Genomic DNA, 17,978 nt, shown 5'->3' with positions numbered 1-17,978 from the left:
CTCGAGAGAGAGGCCACGCTCCAGTCACCTCCAGACCAGAGTGGCTCCACGCCATGCCGTGTGTCAGCGTCCTGAGGCCACCACAGCAAAGTGCTACAGACTAGCGGGCTTGGGACCGCCGGAGAGCACTCGCCGTTCCTTGTCCGTGGGCTGCGCTGGCGCTGTGCCAGGCTCTGTCCTCCACCTTTGGGCATCTTCTCCCTCTTCCTACAGGGACACCCGTCACAGGGACCTCCTCTTAACTACATCCGCAAAGATCTTACTTCCAAATTATGTCACATTCTGATGTTTCGGGTGGATGTGGATTTGGGGGGACATTATTCAACCCACCACACTCTGCCCTCTGATCCCCTTAAAAGTCACTTTGGTCTCATGTTCAGAATATACCCGCCCATCCTGCCAGCTCTCAGAGTGTTAACCCATTCCAAAAGGGAGAGGAGAATGGACAGAAGGACAGAGTCGCTGGTCCCAAGCAAGTCTGAAGCCTGGAGAAGAAGCAGCCAGAGGCTTCAGGGCCCGAGAATAACCCTCTGTAGCCCGACACTCTGTCCTCTAGGCACATGGCAGCAGCCCTGCTCTCTGGGGCCCTGGGCACCCCGTCAGGGAGTTCACACCACCAGACAAGAACCCCCACAGACCTGGCCTGGGGTCCCCACCTCTGTCCCGGTGCTGGGCTGAGAGGGTGCACCCCCAATTTCTCCAGGAACAGGGGTTCCCACGGCACCACCAGTGTTCCTTCGGACCTAATTTAACAATCTGGGCAGGTTCCCTTTTGCCCAACAGCCCCTCCCCCATTGGCCTCCTGCCCCCCCACCCCCAGGATTTACAAGCAGCTTTGTTTGGAAATGTCCTCAGCTAAACATCCAAGTTCATCCCTTCCAGTGTCTCCTTTGCGCTCAGCCTGAGAGCGTGGTTCAGCCAGGCTCTGCCACACTCAATTCCCCAACGCCCTCCCCAGAGGAGCCTTTCTCGTCCCTTTTTCTACCGAGAAGCTCTCGGAGGACATTGAGTCACCTTCCATCCCGTGCCCCAAACTCGTCCAGTTCCCAGCTCCTCAGCCACTCCCGAGGCCCAGTGTTTGCTAGCACAAAGTCGGGGCTAGATCGCTGGGGAAGAACACATTGCCACAAAGTTGCCAACAGCAGAACTTAAATTCATCAAAACAACAGAAATGTATCCAGGAAGCCGGGACCCTGGGGTCAAGGTGTGGGCAGGGCCACACTCCCTCTGGAGGCAGCCGGGAGGACCCTTGCGCACCTTCCAACCCTGCTCACTCTGCCTGTCCAGCTCTCCACCGCCTTCGGGTGCGCCAGGACGCTGAGCTGTCATGTGGCCATCCCGGAGTGTCCTCTCTCCTGATACAGACCCAGTTATGGGGTTACGGTCTGCTCTATCCTTACTTTAACTAATATCACATTTTGAGGTTCCGGGTGGACATGAATCAACCCAAGACACCTGTGTTGGCTTGCTTCCGTTCTCCCTTCTCTGCCTTGTTTTCCCCCCACCGCAGTTTTCCTAGGAGCCTCCTGAGTAAATTCCTTGCATTCAACTTGTACGGCAAGATCTGCCACTGAGAGAACCTTAGGTGACACAAATCCCTGCTCTGAGCTCCCAGGGACCCCCTGAAGATGCAGCCCCCCACCCTGAGCTCCCCGGGACCCCCCGAAGACATAGCCCCCCACTCTGAGGTCCCGGGGACCTGCCGAAGACACGGCCCCCCCCCCACCCCGAGCTCCCTGGGAACCCCCAAAGATGCAGACCCCTGCACTGAGCTCCTGGGGACTCCCCGAAGACACGCCCTCCCATGCTGAACTGTCGTGTACCCCTCTCTGGGCAGGGGAGGATGATGGCCCCTTTCTGTGAGGTTTTGGGAGAATGTTGTGGGCTCTGGGCTGAGGACCACATGCACTTCCTGCTCTGGGGAGCAGGGGTCCTTGGGAATGACCCCATTATTTTTTCTTGAAGAGGATGGGCTGCTCACCAGTTTCCTGGTGTCCCTTTGGGGGCAGATGTGTTTTGGGGGTGTCATTCACTTCTCCGGGTTTTGACAAGGCACAGGGCAGCAGAGCCCCTGTCGAATGGAGACTTGTATCACAGCAGGCAGTACTGGCCCTAGCAGGAAAGGGGACCCTTCTGTTTTTCCCAGGGACACTGCCAGCCCGACTTCAGGTGGGGAGACAGGGCCAAAGCAGGACACGGTGGAGGCCGCCGGCCGGCCCCTACAGACAGCAGCCGCCGGGTGGGCGGAGCAGCGGAGCGCTGCACGTGCTTTATAATCTCGCACAGCTGCTTCGGGGAAGTCCGAGATGGGTCTGCTCCCCAGTCCTGGTGTGGGCCTCTGGGCCCCTGCACTGTGCAATGCTGGGAGCCACCGGGACCAGCCCTGACCAGGGAGGAGGGAGCTGGCCGGCAATGTTCCCACCGGGGTTGCCAGGCAGGCTGGGAAGGCCTGAATGTGTAGAGCGGGAGGGGCGCCTGCAGGCCGCACCAGGGCTGTGGGTCAGGAGCCTCCATTGGCGCTTTGCACCCGCAGGCGGGCACCGAGCCCAGAAGTCCATCCAGCCAGCAGGGCCAGGACGGGCTGGGCAGGCCTCAGAGCCAGAAGGGTGGAGGCCGCCGGTTTCCCAGGATGGAATGTGCAGAATGTGGGTGGGTACCTGGCTGCGCCCCACAACGTGTCCCGGCCCTGTCCACCTCCTTGGGCCCTCGGTTCCCCCCTCATAAATTGGGAGCAGCGGTAGGCATGAGGCTGTTTGACCAGGGAGCAGGTGGCTGCTTCCAGGAAGGCTGGAGTCCCTAGGGTCCTTCAGACTCTCCTGGGGACCACCTGGAACCCTTCAGGACCACAGAGAGCCTCTGAGGGGTCATGGCTGGGGGAAAATGGAGATGCCAAGCTGACAGGTAGACAGGCCTGGACTGGATGCTTCTGGAGCACCATGCACTGCCCACAGGCCCCGGCCCCTGGTGCGTACAGACCTCCCTAGTTCCTGTACCAGGGCGTTGGGTGGAAACCCGGATGCAGAGAGGTAGGGTCCCACTGGGGGCGGGCTTGAGGGTCTCAGGTGCTGTCCTGGGAGGCTTCCATGACACTGTTCTCCCCATGTCAGATATCTGAGGTAACCCCCAGCCGATCCTGCCCACAGGGGAGCCCTGTGAGGATGGGCCCTGTTTGTCTGAAAGGGATGGGCCTTGGGGGTCCGGGATATAACTGGCCTCAGCTGCCAGCTGGGTCTCCAGGAAGGCTCCACCAGAGCGAACTCATCTGCAGACACACTGCACGCAGCACCGGGGGAGATGAGCCCACCCTCCTCCCTGCATGCCCAGTGCCAGGACCAGGAGGTCCTCAGACTCCAGGAGGAGGACCAGCCCCTCGAGAAGCTGTGGTAGCCAAAGCTGGAGCTCCCCAAGGCCTGGGATCTGGGCTTGACCCTGCCATGCCCATGTGTATGCTGCTGTCCCCTGGGCGGGGGAGTGGAGGACAGCAGACCTCCAAGTAGGACCCAAATGCCTCTCCCCAGTGTTCTGGGGCACAGTGGCCCCTCTGGGTCTCAAGGTGCCAGTCTCTGCAATAGGACCAGATGTCCAGGATGAACCAGCTCTGTCCCTGAGACCCAGAGACCGGGAGAGTGCCAGGCCCTTACAGCCTCAGGCAGCCAGTGCCTCTCTCTGAGCCGCAGTTTCCCCATCTGTAAAATGAAGGTTCCGGACCCAAAGTGCTCAGGGGCCACATGCCAAGAACAGTGTCCCCAAGCCTTCGCCATGGCTACTGGCAGACACCGAGTACCTGTTGTCGGTGCCACATCCTGCCCTGGGAGTCTGTGTACTGCACAGGGGCACAGAGGTTCTACAAAGGCACATATGGGAGCCAACAGTAGAGGGCGTCCAGCAGGGTCTCAAAAAGACGGGCGGGAGGTGGGAAGGAGGCGGGGCCAGAGTGGGGGTGGGGGCGGGGGGATGGTGAGGTTGGGGCCTGAGTGCGGGGTGAGGGGGACAAAATGAGGCCGGATGTGTGCAAGGTCCAGGGTCTGCAGGGCGCCGTCTGACACCCGTGTCAGAAATCCAAGTGGCAGCACACGGGAGCCATGCCCAGTGTACAAACGGGTGGATGAAGAGTGAAGGAATGACCACCAGCGGAGACCCTCGCTCGCTGTGTGACCCAGGGCAAGTGTATTTCCCTCTCTGGGCCTGTTTCCCTAAGGCTACGATGCCTCTGAGTAGTCCTTCTTCTCAGCAAGTGGCTGGCTCCATCCACTTTCCAAGACCGCGGTGGATGCCAGCAGCACCCGCTCTGGGCCTTGTGAGGACACGTGCTCCCGCGGTGGGGCACGCAGCAGGCCCCGGAACACCTGACTGGAGCCTGGGCTCCAAGCACCATGCAGGAGCTCTGTGGAGAGGCCCCTGTGCACACACGTCCCCAGCTCCTGTCCCTTTGTTCTCCCTCTTCCTCCCGTGGGAACCGCTCAGGCAGGCCCCTCACCCCTACCACGGCCCCCGGGCCTGCCCAGACCCCAGCCTGTGCTCCCATCTGGCAGGCTTCCCTTCCCCGCTTCTAGGGATTGTCCTGTGTTGGCACCACGGGGGCTGCTGGGTGGGGAGGAGGAGGAGCAGCAGGACAAGGAAGAAGCCAGTGGAGAAGCCCAGAGCCTCTGCCCTCTGTGGGTGCTCAGGAGAGTGAGCCCAGACCCTGGGCTCCAGGGCGGGCCGTTGGGTTGGGAAGGAGCCCAGGACCTGGGGACACGTGCCCACCGGGGCGCACACCGCCACTCACCCTGGGACCTCACGCTCTGCGGAGTCATCTCTTGAACAGCTAGAAGCGGCAGCCTCAGGCTCGCCCATCGCGGGCTCTTGCTGGAGACCTGCTGGGGACCTGGAGCCCTGTCTCCATCAGCACCCCCCGAGTGACCCACACTCCCAAGTCCACCTCACGGCCCCCACCTCTCAGAGCAATGGTGCCATAGGAGATGCTGGGGAGACCTGGAGCCAGGCCCTGTGGCCCCCAGCCTGCTCTGCTGGCCCCTCTCGGCCCTGCCCTTGGCCTGTGTGTGCTCCCTACAGGTCTCCAGGGGACCTGCCCTCCTCTGACCGCTCTGCCAACACCCATGCTGCAGGAGATGTGGCTCCACAGGGAGGAATTCTTTCCTGCACAGCCTCAAAGCCCGGTCCAGAACGAGCAACGGGGGCATGTCTCCCAGCCCTGCTGTAGCCACGGCCTGTGGGGCCCACGGCTGGCCCCAGGCTCTCCCATGGACTGCAGCCGACTGCAGGGGGCAGCACGCTCCTTCATACTGAAGGATCCTGGTGATCAACCCCAGGGCTGCCCGGTGAGGGCAAGGCCCCTTTGAGGTCACCATGGAAACCTGTGTATGGGGACCACAGCCTGCTGGGCAGGAGGACAGGTCCCACACAGCTCACTAGGGGGCTGGCCAGGAGGACCCCAGGTGGGCTCCTGCTGTGGGGGGCCTCAGGTGTAGTTCCACACCTGACCCCAGTGGAGTGCCCCATACCCAGTGGGTCACTCCCGGCTGCCCCTGAGGTCTGGAGTTCTGAGACCCGTGGTGACCTCCTATGACTCAGTCTCCTCAGCTGTCACGTGGGAACGTCCCGGACAGGGCGCCCCTGAGAAGAGCCCACTAGGCCTGCAGACATAGGAGGTGCTCAGTGAGTGCAAAGAGCAGAGGTCAGAGGAGAAGGACCTGGACCAGGGAGAGGGGCCGGCTGGGCACTTCACGGACCCCCTCACAGCGGCGGGACCTGCTCCCCGCAGTCCTCACTGGGCCGTCCCCCGCTCTCCCCTCCTTGGGACCCCACTCTAGGGCTGTGCCCGGCTACTGGCCGCCAGCATTTATTTTCTCAGACCAGTATGGCCTGCTGCTGGCCAGGGGACTCAGGGGCAAATCTCGGCCCCACGTGATGCAGGGCCAGGCCTCCCCCGGATTCTGCGGAGTTTCCCAGGGCGGTCCTGTAGACACGCCCGCAGCGACGGCAGCCGCTCCAAACAGGGAGGCGGGCTGCAGCAGCTCTGGGAGTGGGCAGAACAGGACAGTGCAGTCCAGGCCAGTCACAGTTCAGCTCACACGGTCCAGACGGGGCAGGAGGGCGGGGAGGGAAAGCAAGGCTGCAGACCTCCACCCGGCATCCCCAGGTGCCCCCAGGCCGCTCCTTCCGCCTTCCGGAGCTGGGTGCCCCTCACTGCACGGTGGCCTGCACCCTGTTCCAGGCCACGCTGTCACGGCTCTTCCTGGACACACGCTGGCCACATGGGCCTGTTTCCTCTGCTTCAGAAAGAGGTCCCCCCAGGGTCAAGTGTCCCGTGGCTTGTCCGCTGCCAGCAGTCTGAGAGCCCCACACGCCTGCACATAGCCTCCCAGGTGGGCACAGGCCCTGCTGTGGTGGCCACAGAGCCAGGACACGGGGCTGAGGCTCAGCTCACAGGGCCACCAGGCCAGGGTCCCCGCGGGCAGCCGCGCTCAGGGCTTCCAGCCACTGCTGCCGCAGGTCCGCCGATGGGGTGCTCAGGTACAAGGACTGCTGGGCCTGCTGTAGCCGCCACACGTGCCTGCTGTCCGGCCTCTCCACAGGGTCCAACACGCTCACGGTGCAGCCAGCAAGGGGGATGGTGCGTGGCGGCCCGCCATCCTGCAGCAAGGGAGAGCTGTGTCAGCATCCCGGCCTCTGCTGCCCACAGAACACTCTTTCCCACGGGCAGACAGCAGAGGGGTGACTCTGAGCAGCCGGGGAAACCAAGGCCCCAGGATCACAGGACTGAGCAGGGCTGGTCCCAGACAGCGTGGCCCAGGCCCCTCTGGGCGCCGTGCGCCTAGGCTCCAGGCTAAGAATTGGGGCACAACCCCTAGCACGACTGGGGGAAGGTGGGGGTCATACCTGGCTGTCTCTCTGCAGGTGCAGCACCAGCTCCAAGGGTTCTGACGCTGGGATGGTGGCCCACACCTCACTCCACACCACACCGCTGTCCGACACCTGCAGGGAGCTGCAGAGCATGCTGGGCTGGGGGTCCACAGACTCTGGGTTCTGGAGACATGAAGGGTGGGTCAGGGGCAGCCTCGCCGCAGGGGTCACCCTCATGGGGAGGGGCAGGCCTTCCTTCCTGGGAACGTGCTGGACAAGGGCCTGGGCCCACCTGACCCACCCCAGGGTCACCGCAAGGGCCTCTGTGTTTCAGGCTGCACCATCCAGGGACTGAGACGATGAGTGGTCTTGGGCCAGAAATAAAGAAAAAATGGAAGAGTTGGAACCAGGGTGTGGCTCATGAGAAAGGGCTGTGTGGGCTTCCCCGGAACACATGCACCGTGCACCACACACGTGATGCACACCACACACACGCACGCTGCATGCACGCACATGGCGGACACACATGCCACGCACCTAGCATGTGCACACACACACACACACACACACTCTCTGTCCTGGCACAAGCCAACAGCTGTGAGCACTGCAGAGGCTACTGGGGACAAGGGCTCCCCTCACGAGGCTCCCAGCATCGGCCTGCCCACCTCTGTGCCGTGTTTGGGCTCCTCGGGTGCCGCCTCAGGGCTGGGGCTCTCAGGTACCGCCTGCTGCGTCAGGAAACACTCTCGGCAGACACGGCTCTGCCTGCCATTCTCGGCCTTGAACTCGGAACACTTCCCACAGATGACCTGCAAGGCAGAGGGCACCTGTGACCCCGCCCCCAGGGACAGAAGTCTGTCCAGGAAGAGACCGGAGGGGCTGCAGGGCCAGGAGGGACACCACATGGGGAGGGGAAGGGCTTCTCTGCAGGAGCCTCATCAGAGGGTAGGGACCCCAGTGCTGGCCCCATGGGCCATCCAGGACTTGCCTCCTCTCCTAGAGGGCCCCGCAGTTTGTGTGCACAGAAAGAAAATTGGGAAGAGGCACCAGGTACATGGAATGACGCTCAGCATCACTAATCACCAGGGAAATGCAAACCCAATCCACAGTGAGATATCAGATATTGCCTCACACCTATCAGGATGGCTAGTACCCCAAACACAGGCAATCAGCATTGGTGAGGATGTTGGTGAGGACGTGGAGGAACCGACCCCTTATGCATCATTTGAGTGAATGCAAGATGGAAGAGCTGCTGTGGAAGACGGATATCCAGTCTCCAAAAACACTAAAAATGGAGTTACCCTAAGACTTGGCAATTTCCATGATTTCTATTTTTATGGATGGTTGGATTAGTGAGTAGATGGATGAAGACCCACCCATCCACCTATCCATCTATCATTCATCCATCCACCCACCCATCATTCATCCACCCACCCACCCACCCACCCATCCATCCACCTATCCATCCATCCATTCATTTATCCATCCATCCACCCATCATCATCCACCATTTACCCACCTATCTATCCACCCACCCAACCATCCATCCATCCAACCATCCAACCATCCATCCACCCACCCACCCATCCATCCACCCATCCATCCATCCACCATCCATCCATCCATCCATCTACCCACCCACCCATCCATCCACCCATCCATCCATCCAACCATCCATCCATCCACCCATCTACCCACCTATCCCCCCATACATCCTCTACCCACCCACCCTCTACCCACCATCCATTTACCTCCCCATCCATTCACCTATCCACTTACCTATCCATCCACCTATCTATCCACCTGTGCATTCATCCATCCTCCATCCATCCATCCATCCATCCATCCATCCATCCTCATCTACCCACTACTCACACACCCATCCATTATCCATCTGTCCATTCATTTGAGGACTCATCCTTTTATCTCTCCTTCCCCCAGTGTCTCAAGGTTTCATGCAAGGGCATGACAATGAACACCACACCTGGCACAATCTGCTGGAGCTCTCTGGAAAACCAGTTCTAAGACAGCTCCATGCTAAAACCCACCTGCTAACATAAATTCCTTTTTAATAAATTAAGCTAGAAATATGTAAATCAACAATAGTCCTTGGATGAGGAATAATCTTCCCTTTCAATATCAAGTTCAGAAGCCCATCCTCAAGAGAAAGAAAAGGGTTCTGGGGGGCTCTGTGAGGAGAAATAGAGATGGTAATCACTTGGGGTACCAGTTGAAGGTAGCCTCCCATCCCCAGGCCCACTCAACCTTCACCACCCTTGGAGCACCTGGACCAAAGTAGCAGGAGGCAGCTCCCCCAACGGCTGCACCCTGCCCCTCCTCATGCCCTCTCCCTCCTCCTAGGCATGGCATCCCTCACCTCCCCTTCAACCCAGGCCACCCAGAGCTGAGCTCTGTGGTTCTGAATCTGGTCCTTTCTCAACCACAGCCCTGTTGGTCAGACACCAGAGCTGACCAGAGGAAGGAGGTTAGTGTTAACTTCAGATGGGACATCGCCTGTCCGCTCCGGGGCGCCAGACCTCGCCCATGGTCCAGGGACTGAGTGTCTGCACTCACCGCGCCACACAGCTTACACCGATGCTTCCTCTTGGTGATGGAGTTGAAGGTCTCACCACAGCTTCTGCAGCCCTGCTTCTCTTTGTCACGCCTGGTCTTACCAGACCCCCTCCTGGGCTCAGGCTGCGGGAGGCAAGTATGCAGGGGCCACTCCGTGAGCACATGGGCAGCACGTGCACAGAGCAAAACGCAGAAGGGAACGAAGCTGGGGCACCATAGCCTCAGCCCCCACCCAGCCCTGCTCCCCAGGCTGTCCTGTGGTCACCAGCATGCATGCATTCTAGGTGGGTCTGGAACTCTGCCCAGACCCACCTGGTAGGTCTGAAAAGGTGGGGCCCAGAGCCCATGCTGGAGAAGGTCTGCCCTGCGGCTCCGGCGGGAGGCAGTGTCTGCGCCCGGGCCAGAGTCGCCGAGGCTCAGGGCCTGCCTTGGGCCCGCCTGAGCACTCAAGGGGTGGGTTGGGCTGTGCTCCCTTTCTCCTCCGCCAAGCTGTCTGGTCCTCCCACCCAGGAGTTGACAAGGGGAACGACAGGAAGTCAGGAAACAACATGGTTTGGGTTCACAGAGCTTACACAAGCTTCAGACAAGTCATGAGGACAGCATGAATGCCTTTCCACACGTTGGGCCAGGTAGGCTCAGAGCCCCGCAGAGACGGGGGCCAGGTGGGAGGGCGAGGCTCACTTTCCTCCTCCCCTTAGTCTTTACAAACAGGCACTTATTTCCCTCTTTGTCAAACTATTGATTTCACTGTTTTAGTTTAGTCCCAAACTAAGGGAGCGGCCCCCTGCACACGAGGAGGAGGCCAGGCCACAAGTGGGATGCGGTTTAAAGCTGCCCCTGGCGCGGCTCAGGGAGAAGGACCCAACCGCAGAGCGGCTCCTGCAGAAAGCGGACTTTCTGGAAGAGCAGAAAGAGGAGACGAGGAAGCACAGCCAGACGCTCCTGCTGGCCGGCTGGGCCGGGGACCTCCTAGCGGGCGGCTCACCAAGAATATCTCAGAAAAGAGGAAGAAACGCGGTAAACAAGCAGAAAGCAGACGGTCCCCCTGCCCCCTCGCCGCCACCCAGTGGCTCCTGGGACAACAGTGTGGGAGTGGGGGTGGGTGGGTGGCTGTGTGCTCTGCTCTGGCCCCACTCCTGTCCAGGACCCCAGCCCCACAGAGACAAGAGCTTTCACACAAGCAGCGGGCAGGCAGGAGCAGGTACAGCATGAGGCTTTGGTGGGGGCTCAGCAGAGTGGCCAACCGAGCCTCAGTTTCCCCATCTGGGAAGGAGTTGCACAAGGTGGGGACCAGCCCCCACACCCTGCCCTTCATTAGCCATGAGACCACGGACGATGGTTTCCTTCCTGAGCCTCAGTGTCCCCATCTGTACAGTGGGGTTGACAATGGCTCCTGAGGCCCCTCATATATGGCTCCCAACTGACTTGGCCAGTTTCCCCTTATGTTCCCACTTCTCTCCACCCCACTCAGGGATCCTCTCCCAGAGACCATCTCAGGACTGCTCAGGGCCAGACATGGGAAGGGAGCCACCTGGGGCCTGGCACGCAGGGCAGGGAAGGAGAGACAAGGGGAACATGGCCGTCCCTGAGGTCTGCCGTGTCCCAGCAGCCACCCCCAACCATCCCTCAGGGTGGTCCCACTGTCCCTGTCTTCCAGGTGAGGACCCCAAGGGCTTGGGAGGTGGGAGTGGTCGACAGCAGGGCAGCCGGGCCCAAGGCCAGAACCACAAGTCACTGACACCAGACGGCCATGGGGGCGTCCCGGGGGGACAGAGGCATGGATGGGGGCCAGAGGAGAGGGCTGGCCCAGGACGGATGGAGGAGGTGGCTGCAGTGGGGCTGGGGTGTGGCGCCAAGATCAGCAGCTGCAGGCCAGTGGGACGGAGGGCATTTCTGCAGCAGGGGGTGCTCAGGCCTTCTGTTTGGATGCCGGGACATGGAAAGGCCGGGGCCAAGTCCTTAGGCAGGTATAGAACCGCGGAATCTGCGAGTCTGCACCCAAAGCACCCAACGTGCTGGGGCGCGGGCAGTGGTCTCTGCCCAGGGCAGACTCTGACTCATTCGGGTGTTTCTAGCTCCACAGCACAGAAGGAGGAGGAACATTTAGGTAAGACTCGGGCCCCAAAGATGGCTTGACAACCAGCCTCTGATGGCACCTCCCAGCCGGCTCTGGGTCCTGCAGACTGTGGACACAGGCCCTGCCTGGGCCCTCTGCTCCCTGTGGGCAGCTCTGTCCGGGACCCCAGAGCATGGCCTTGGAGCAGAAGGGCAGCGCTAGCTTTGTGCACCCTAAGGTCGTGGCCAGGTGGTCGGGCGGGACCTGGCTCGGCCTCTGGGAGGGGTGCCCATGTCCCCCTGCAAGCCTGAGCCCCAGAAAGCCTCTCTGAGGAGCTACATGACTTCTGCCGAGCAGCCACCTTGTGAAACTTCCTGGCCTGGGCTGAGCTCCTCTTGGGAAAGGAGTGCTTGCAGAACCGTGTGTTTGAGGACACCAGGGCTCAGGGAAGGAGACCAGCAGCCACATGGGGATTTACCTTCCTCTCTAAGTGTGCTAAGAAAAAGCTTAAATCTGCAGCAAGGATCAGTCTTTTGGTGTCAGACTGAAAACTCATTTTTGAGCACCTTCCATAACGCACACTGAGCAGGTCTCAGACCCTATACAGCCAGACCTTTACCCACACTGAGCTACCCCAGATCCACTAACATCTCTGCTCACAGGACACACCGGTGAGAAAAGCATGGGGCCACTGTCTGTTACTGTGTTTGTGCGTTGTGGGCTCTGGGCAGGTGCAAAGACCCTGGGGCAGGGTAGAGTGAGAGGAGAGAGGGCCAGGAGGGCGAGGAAGCCCCTTGGGGGTTCATGGGCTGTGACAAGACCATCCCTCTCTCATTGTCCATGCCACTTCCATGCTGCTGGCCTCAATGACACTAACTACTGGGAACCATATTCTGTTCCCCAGAGCCACGAGGCAGCTGCACCGCTTGAATAAGGTTCCTCCTGTCCTTTGACCCCTACACCCATCATGTCCCCCAAATGCTCCATCCTTCCCTCAAAGCTTCTCAAGGTGTTCCCAGTGCCCGGGAGCCCGAGGACCTAGGTTGGGGGCCCAGGTTCTGCTCTAGCATGGGGTGGGCGCTGTGGTGTCTGGGTGCACCTGACCCAGGCCTCCCAGCGTAGGCCAAGGCGGGAGACGAATTACGCTTACTAAAAATCCAGCTCATGTTGGGAACCCTGCTCCCTGTGGCCAAGGAGACAATGGCCACCCCCCCAAAAGCCACCTCCAGGGCCCCCTTCCCAATGCAGGGTTTGGAGCAGAGGCTAGGCCTGCCCATCAAACTTCTGTCTAAAGTGGGGCTGCCCAAGGGCAGCACAACCTCCCTGGGCGAGCTCTGGGCCTCGATGTTGAATTCAGGAGACTCACTAGCAGTTCCAGGCTGATGGAGGGGCAGCACCTGCAGGGGGAAATGGGGCCTGGGAGGTGAGGGCGTGGGAGAGGGAGGGAGAGGCTGACAGGTCAGAGAGAGTGGGGGACTCAGGAGCAAACCCCTGTCTAGGGCTCAGGCCGGGGCTCGGGCAGACAGCCGCAGCGTGGCCTCCAGCCCTTCCCCACCAAGTCTGTCCAGGAGCATCCCCTGGCAGCTTGCAGGGGCCACCCTCCCCTGGTGTCTTGGGGCACAACTGTCAGCAGTGCTCACAATTGGTGGGCCAGTTAATAACCGTGCTTCCCTGCACTGGACGCCCGGACAGGCCAGGCACCCAACATCCTCCCACTAATCCCCACGCAGCTGGCAGAGAAGAGGGGCTCTAGCACGTCCGCAGCCTGCCCCAGCTGGGGGGACGTGGGCATAGGCTGCCCAGCCCCCTCCCTGTCTGCACCGCACAGGTGGAGAGAAGGTGAGCAGGCATGGAGCGGGGGTCTTGGGCACCACTGCCTTCCTGGGCCTGCAGCAAGGACCTCCCTCCATCCTCCTGGGGCCTCGACTCCCAGGGCCAGGGGCTGACCGTCCCTCTTCGGATGGCCAAGCGGCCTAGGGATCGGGCACCATCCAAGTCGTTTTAACCACGTACTTTCCACACAAGGTAAAGAACACGGTGCCGTGACCACCCAATGGACCTAATAGACGCGGGGGTCCCAGCAGGCACCCTCAGCCCCCTCCCAACCCAGCCAGAAACTATCACTGTGGGGACTCAGCTCACGTGGGGGTGGCTCACCCACGGACCTCACCCCAGAGGGTTCCCGGGGGGGTCAGACCAGGGAGGGGGCTCCACAGTCTGACCTCACCCCAGAGGGTTCCCTGGTCTGACCCCCCCACCCCAGAGGGCTCCACAGTCTGACCTCACCCTGAGGGCTCCCTGGTCTGGCCCCCACCCTGGAGAGCCCCCTGGCTGACCTTGCCCTCTACCTCCTGCCCCTGCCAAAGCTGGGGGGGGGGGGTCACTCACCCCTGCTGTGCCCCCTCCACCGCTGGCTGCCACTGCCGGCCCCTCTGAGCTGGAGCCCACCACCTGGAGGGAACAGAGACAGCCAGCATGAGCGAGGCTGCCTGGCCACGCGCGGACACCAGCGCAGCACTGACCACCGACAGCACCCCCGGCCCTTCCATTTGGCCACAGGGTCAGTGTTTGCTGGGACTCTGGGGACACACTCCTCCCTGGGCCAGTGTGGGGCGCCCCTGGAGCCTGCAGCAGCCCCCCCCCCGGCCCCCGTGCCATCGTGTCACCGGCAGGACGCGGCCCTGGGTTCCACCTCGACCCTCAGGCCTTCCAGGGCTGGGCAGCCTGGCTCCTCGGGCACTGCTGTAACCACAGACATAGTCCTGAGTCCACGAGGCCTCTGTTCAAAGAAGCCTGGGAGAGATCAACGTTTTCTTCTAAAATAGATTTAGACAGCCGGATAAATGGATGCAAACGCTGAGTGGCCGATAAGGCCGTGAGGATGGTGCCAGGCCTGGTGCTGGGGACACGGGGCTGCTGGGCTGGGCTGGGCCGGGCATCCTTGGTTTTAAGAGCACCTCTGGCAGGAGGTGGGCGTGAGGACCCTCACTCGAAAGGCAAGGGCGGTTGTGCCTACAGGAGGGGGCTCTGGCGCCCATCGGACTCCCAGTGGGCAGCTGCAGCCGACTTCCCCCAACTGGCCCTGGGCAGGGCCCCTGCCTCCTGGCTCCCCTTGGCCCCAGGGTGGCTCTGTATGGGGTTAATGAGCTGCCCGCATGGATAAGATCCCAGGCCCACCTCACGGGCAGCTTCACGCAGGCCCATTCTTCCCGCCTGCCCCTCGTGAGGCCTGGACCCCGAGCTGGTGCTCAGCAAAGGACAGGCAGGGAGCGACACCTGCCTAGCAGCCACTGGCCCTTGGCACAGGGAGCATATGGGGACCAGCTTCCCTCGGGAGATGCCAGCCCTTCCTCAAGGGGCCTGGGGCACACCCCCTCCAGGTCCCTCCCTCGTCCCTAGGACACTGGTGCTCACAGGGGAATCTGGAGGGAGGGATGGGTCCTCCTCTTGGCCAAAGGAGCCGCTGAAGGCCTTGAAGGTCTGGCTGTTCTGCTTGTGCCTCTCGATGGTGGCCTCAATGACCTGAGACAAAAACCAGAGAACGAGGGCCATCAGCAAGCTCGTCCTCGAGGGCAGGACCCAGCATGCCTCTGTCCCCACAGATAAGTCCTATGGTCACGCATGTCCCCAGCTGACCGGACGCAAGTCCCAGGCCCACCCTGCACGTGGCTGGTGCCTCCCACAGCATTCCAAGCTGCTGCGGATGCTTCCCGGACACCCCACGTGGACCAGCAGACATGGTTCTGTTTCCTGCATTGGCCCGTCCCCCTCACATCTGTTCGCATTTCCTTTTTCTCTCCTTGCCCAGCTTTCTATCCTACGAATTCTAGAAGCCACAGCCCTTCCCAGTTAATGCTATACCAGGATCCTTGCCTCAGCCTCTGCTCTGACCTTCGCTCTCGTGGGGTTTGGCCTCTGTTCCCTGTGTCCTACGAGCCAAGTCTGCTCTGGCTGCCCCAGGACACTGACCAGCTCCCTGCCTGGCTGACCACCCTCAGGCCCCCTAAGGCCAACTGCTCATCCCACGTAACCTGCTGCTCCTGCTGGCTGGCGGTGGGGAGAGGGTGAGGGTCCCCTTGGGCCCCCCAGACAGTGCAGATCCACACCCTGGATGAGGGTCCCCCACCTGCCCGCCTCCAGCCCTTCGCACCGGCATATTTACTGCAGCTAAGCAACTGAACGGACTGACAGGCTGGCAGCATCTGAAGGGACTTAGCGAGGGTACTTCATCAGAGGGACGGACAGACGGACGGACAAAGCCTGGGGAGTCATAGGGCCACTCCGTCCCTTGTTTCAGCATTAAATGGCCATACTGTGCAAGAATTTGGTCACCTGATTACTTTAAAATTTTAGGAGCTTCACCTGAATCCACTCTTTTTTCTCCTCTTCTGTCCTACAAAAACAAACACAGTATCTTATTAACCTGGCCTTAAACACTATTAACCTCCACACTCCTCTCAACCCTGCAGCACGCAGCTGAGCTGCTCATAGCTTCCAAGTGCAGCTCAAGGCCTAGAAGACAGTCCTTGAGTGCCTGGTACACTGTGGGCAGGCAGGGTCAGATGCAACGGGGGAGGGGGGCAGGTGTGGAGTCAAGGGTGACCAGATGGGTCAGGTGTGATCAGGTAGGGGCAGGTGTGAAGTCAGGTATGGCTAGGGGAGTCAGATGTGTCCAGGTATATCCAGGCAGGGTCAGGTGTGGTCAGGTGCAGTCTGCAGGCCCCTCTACAAGGGATGTAAATCAACACCTCCTGGGACCACAACAGGTACTTACCAAGATCTCACATCTCTGGAGGAAATGAGAGATGGGATCTCCCACACATTCCCCCCAGTGAGAGCACAAGCCTGGCCCCAATCACTGGGGCGGGGGGGACAATGGCCCCCAAAACTTAAAGCAGATGTGCTACCCTTTGATCAGCAGCTCTTCACTAAACTTTCTGATGGACAGAAGGACAAATATGCCCTAAACAGGCATGAGAATGCTGAGTGCAGCACCTCTGCCACGGCAACCCGGAAGGAGCCCGGGTGCCCGGGAGCAGGAATGGGTCGGGCGACCGTGATGGAGAACGACACTGCTTCTGGAAACGAGGCTCGGATATGGGATGATGTCTGACAAATTAAGTGAAAAAAGCAAGAAGCGGAATGGGCTAGACGGTAAATAGCTGCGTGTGATTTTAAAACTCGGGACACGTTCGTGCACACAGAAGTCTGGAAAAGGCTCCTCAGAGGTGACTGAGAACGTCTGCTGGGCGGGGGAAGAAGGCCGAGGCTCAACTTTCATCGACTTCCCTTCGGAACTGTTACATTTTTAGCCACAAATCAGTGATTATGATGAACCCAAACCAACATATCACAAGGTTATCCTGCTTAGAAAAAGGAGCCAACAGCCGAAGTGTTGAGTCACAACAGCAGGTGCTGGGACGGCCTCCCATACCGAGTCTGCAGCTCCAGGCACCGTCGCCTTCCGGTTATGATGAACGTGGGCGCCGCATTTGGCTTGACGATCTCCTGCACCTAGAGGCCAAGGGCCAAGGGCATAACAAAACAACCGGTTGCTTAGCGGGCGCGGAGGGGCAGCCCTGTGCTCTCAGACACAGAGGACTTTCTTGAGGAGGGGGCACAGGCGACCCAGTGGGCGGGACACTGGGGGAGCTGGTCCATGAAGGAGGGCTAGGACCTCTCATCCTCTGCACTTGGAATGGTGCCGGCCAAACCCTCCCGACTGCCGAGCTTCCCAGCAGGTCAGCCGCCAGCCCCACACAAACGGAAGCTTTCCCACCACGGCACCTGAAGGCCCCTGAGAGAGGAATGGGAATCTGAAAAGGGCCACGAGGCTCTCTACCGCTCTGCAGGGGTCTCTGATCCACGAGCCCCTATGGTGGGAAGCCACCCCTCATCCCCGATACCCCGCCCCCAAGACACTGCTGGATGTGGCCCTCAGGCCCCCGACTCTCAGCACCGCAGCCTGGCGGTAGGGGGAAGCGGGCCCAGCCAGAATCTGACTGAATCAGGCCTCAGAGCAGGAATTTCCCAAACGCCCCAAAGTTGAGGGTTTCTGTGTTAGCACATTTAGTTACCCACCCACCACTAATTTCTTACATAAAACACCTATGAGGGACGCCTGGGTGGCTCAGTGGGTTAAGCCGCTGCCTTCGGCTCAGGTCATGATCTCGGGGTCCCGGGATGGAGTCCCACATCGGGCTCTCTGCTCTGCGGGGAGCCTGCTTCCTCCTCTCTCTCTCTCTGCCTGCCTCTCTCTGCCTACTTGTGATCTCTGTCTGTCAAATAAATAAATAAAATCTTAAAAAAAAAAAAACACCTATGAGACTCATTTCTTCTAACTATGAAAAAAATTTTTTCCCAGTAGTTTTTAATTTTAATGATGTTTCTTGAGCTGGGGCTCCAAGAATTTCAAAATAAGAAGTATTTTTTCTTGTATCCCTAGGGCCCACCTTCACATGTGAGTACTGACTGAGTACTTGATCCAGTCAGTATTTGTGGA

General features: G+C 60.3%; 1 protein-coding gene across 1 annotated transcript in view; it reads right to left on the bottom strand.

Annotated features, from left to right (window-relative positions):
* Positions 1–5,829: 5,829 nt before the first annotated feature.
* Positions 5,830–17,978, bottom strand: part of FGD3 (FYVE, RhoGEF and PH domain containing 3) — a 48,600-nt gene continuing 36,451 nt past the window's right edge. Inside the window, exons 11-18 of the mRNA XM_044266048.1 lie at positions 16,911–16,990; positions 15,839–15,869; positions 14,891–14,998; positions 13,865–13,927; positions 9,421–9,543; positions 7,512–7,655; positions 6,883–7,029; positions 5,830–6,636 (exon numbers count right to left, since the gene is read on the bottom strand). Coding sequence (XP_044121983.1) covers positions 6,427–6,636; positions 6,883–7,029; positions 7,512–7,655; positions 9,421–9,543; positions 13,865–13,927; positions 14,891–14,998; positions 15,839–15,869; positions 16,911–16,990 — 906 coding nt within the window. The 3' untranslated portion in view covers positions 5,830–6,426. The remainder of the gene's footprint in view (positions 6,637–6,882; positions 7,030–7,511; positions 7,656–9,420; positions 9,544–13,864; positions 13,928–14,890; positions 14,999–15,838; positions 15,870–16,910; positions 16,991–17,978) is intronic.

This window comes from Neovison vison, chromosome 9, assembly GCF_020171115.1.
Source record: "Neovison vison isolate M4711 chromosome 9, ASM_NN_V1, whole genome shotgun sequence".
In the NCBI taxonomy this organism is placed as follows: Eukaryota; Metazoa; Chordata; class Mammalia; order Carnivora; family Mustelidae; genus Neogale; species Neogale vison.
The sequence above is the reverse complement of the archived record's forward strand: the minus strand, read 5'-3'. Positions and strand labels throughout refer to the sequence as shown.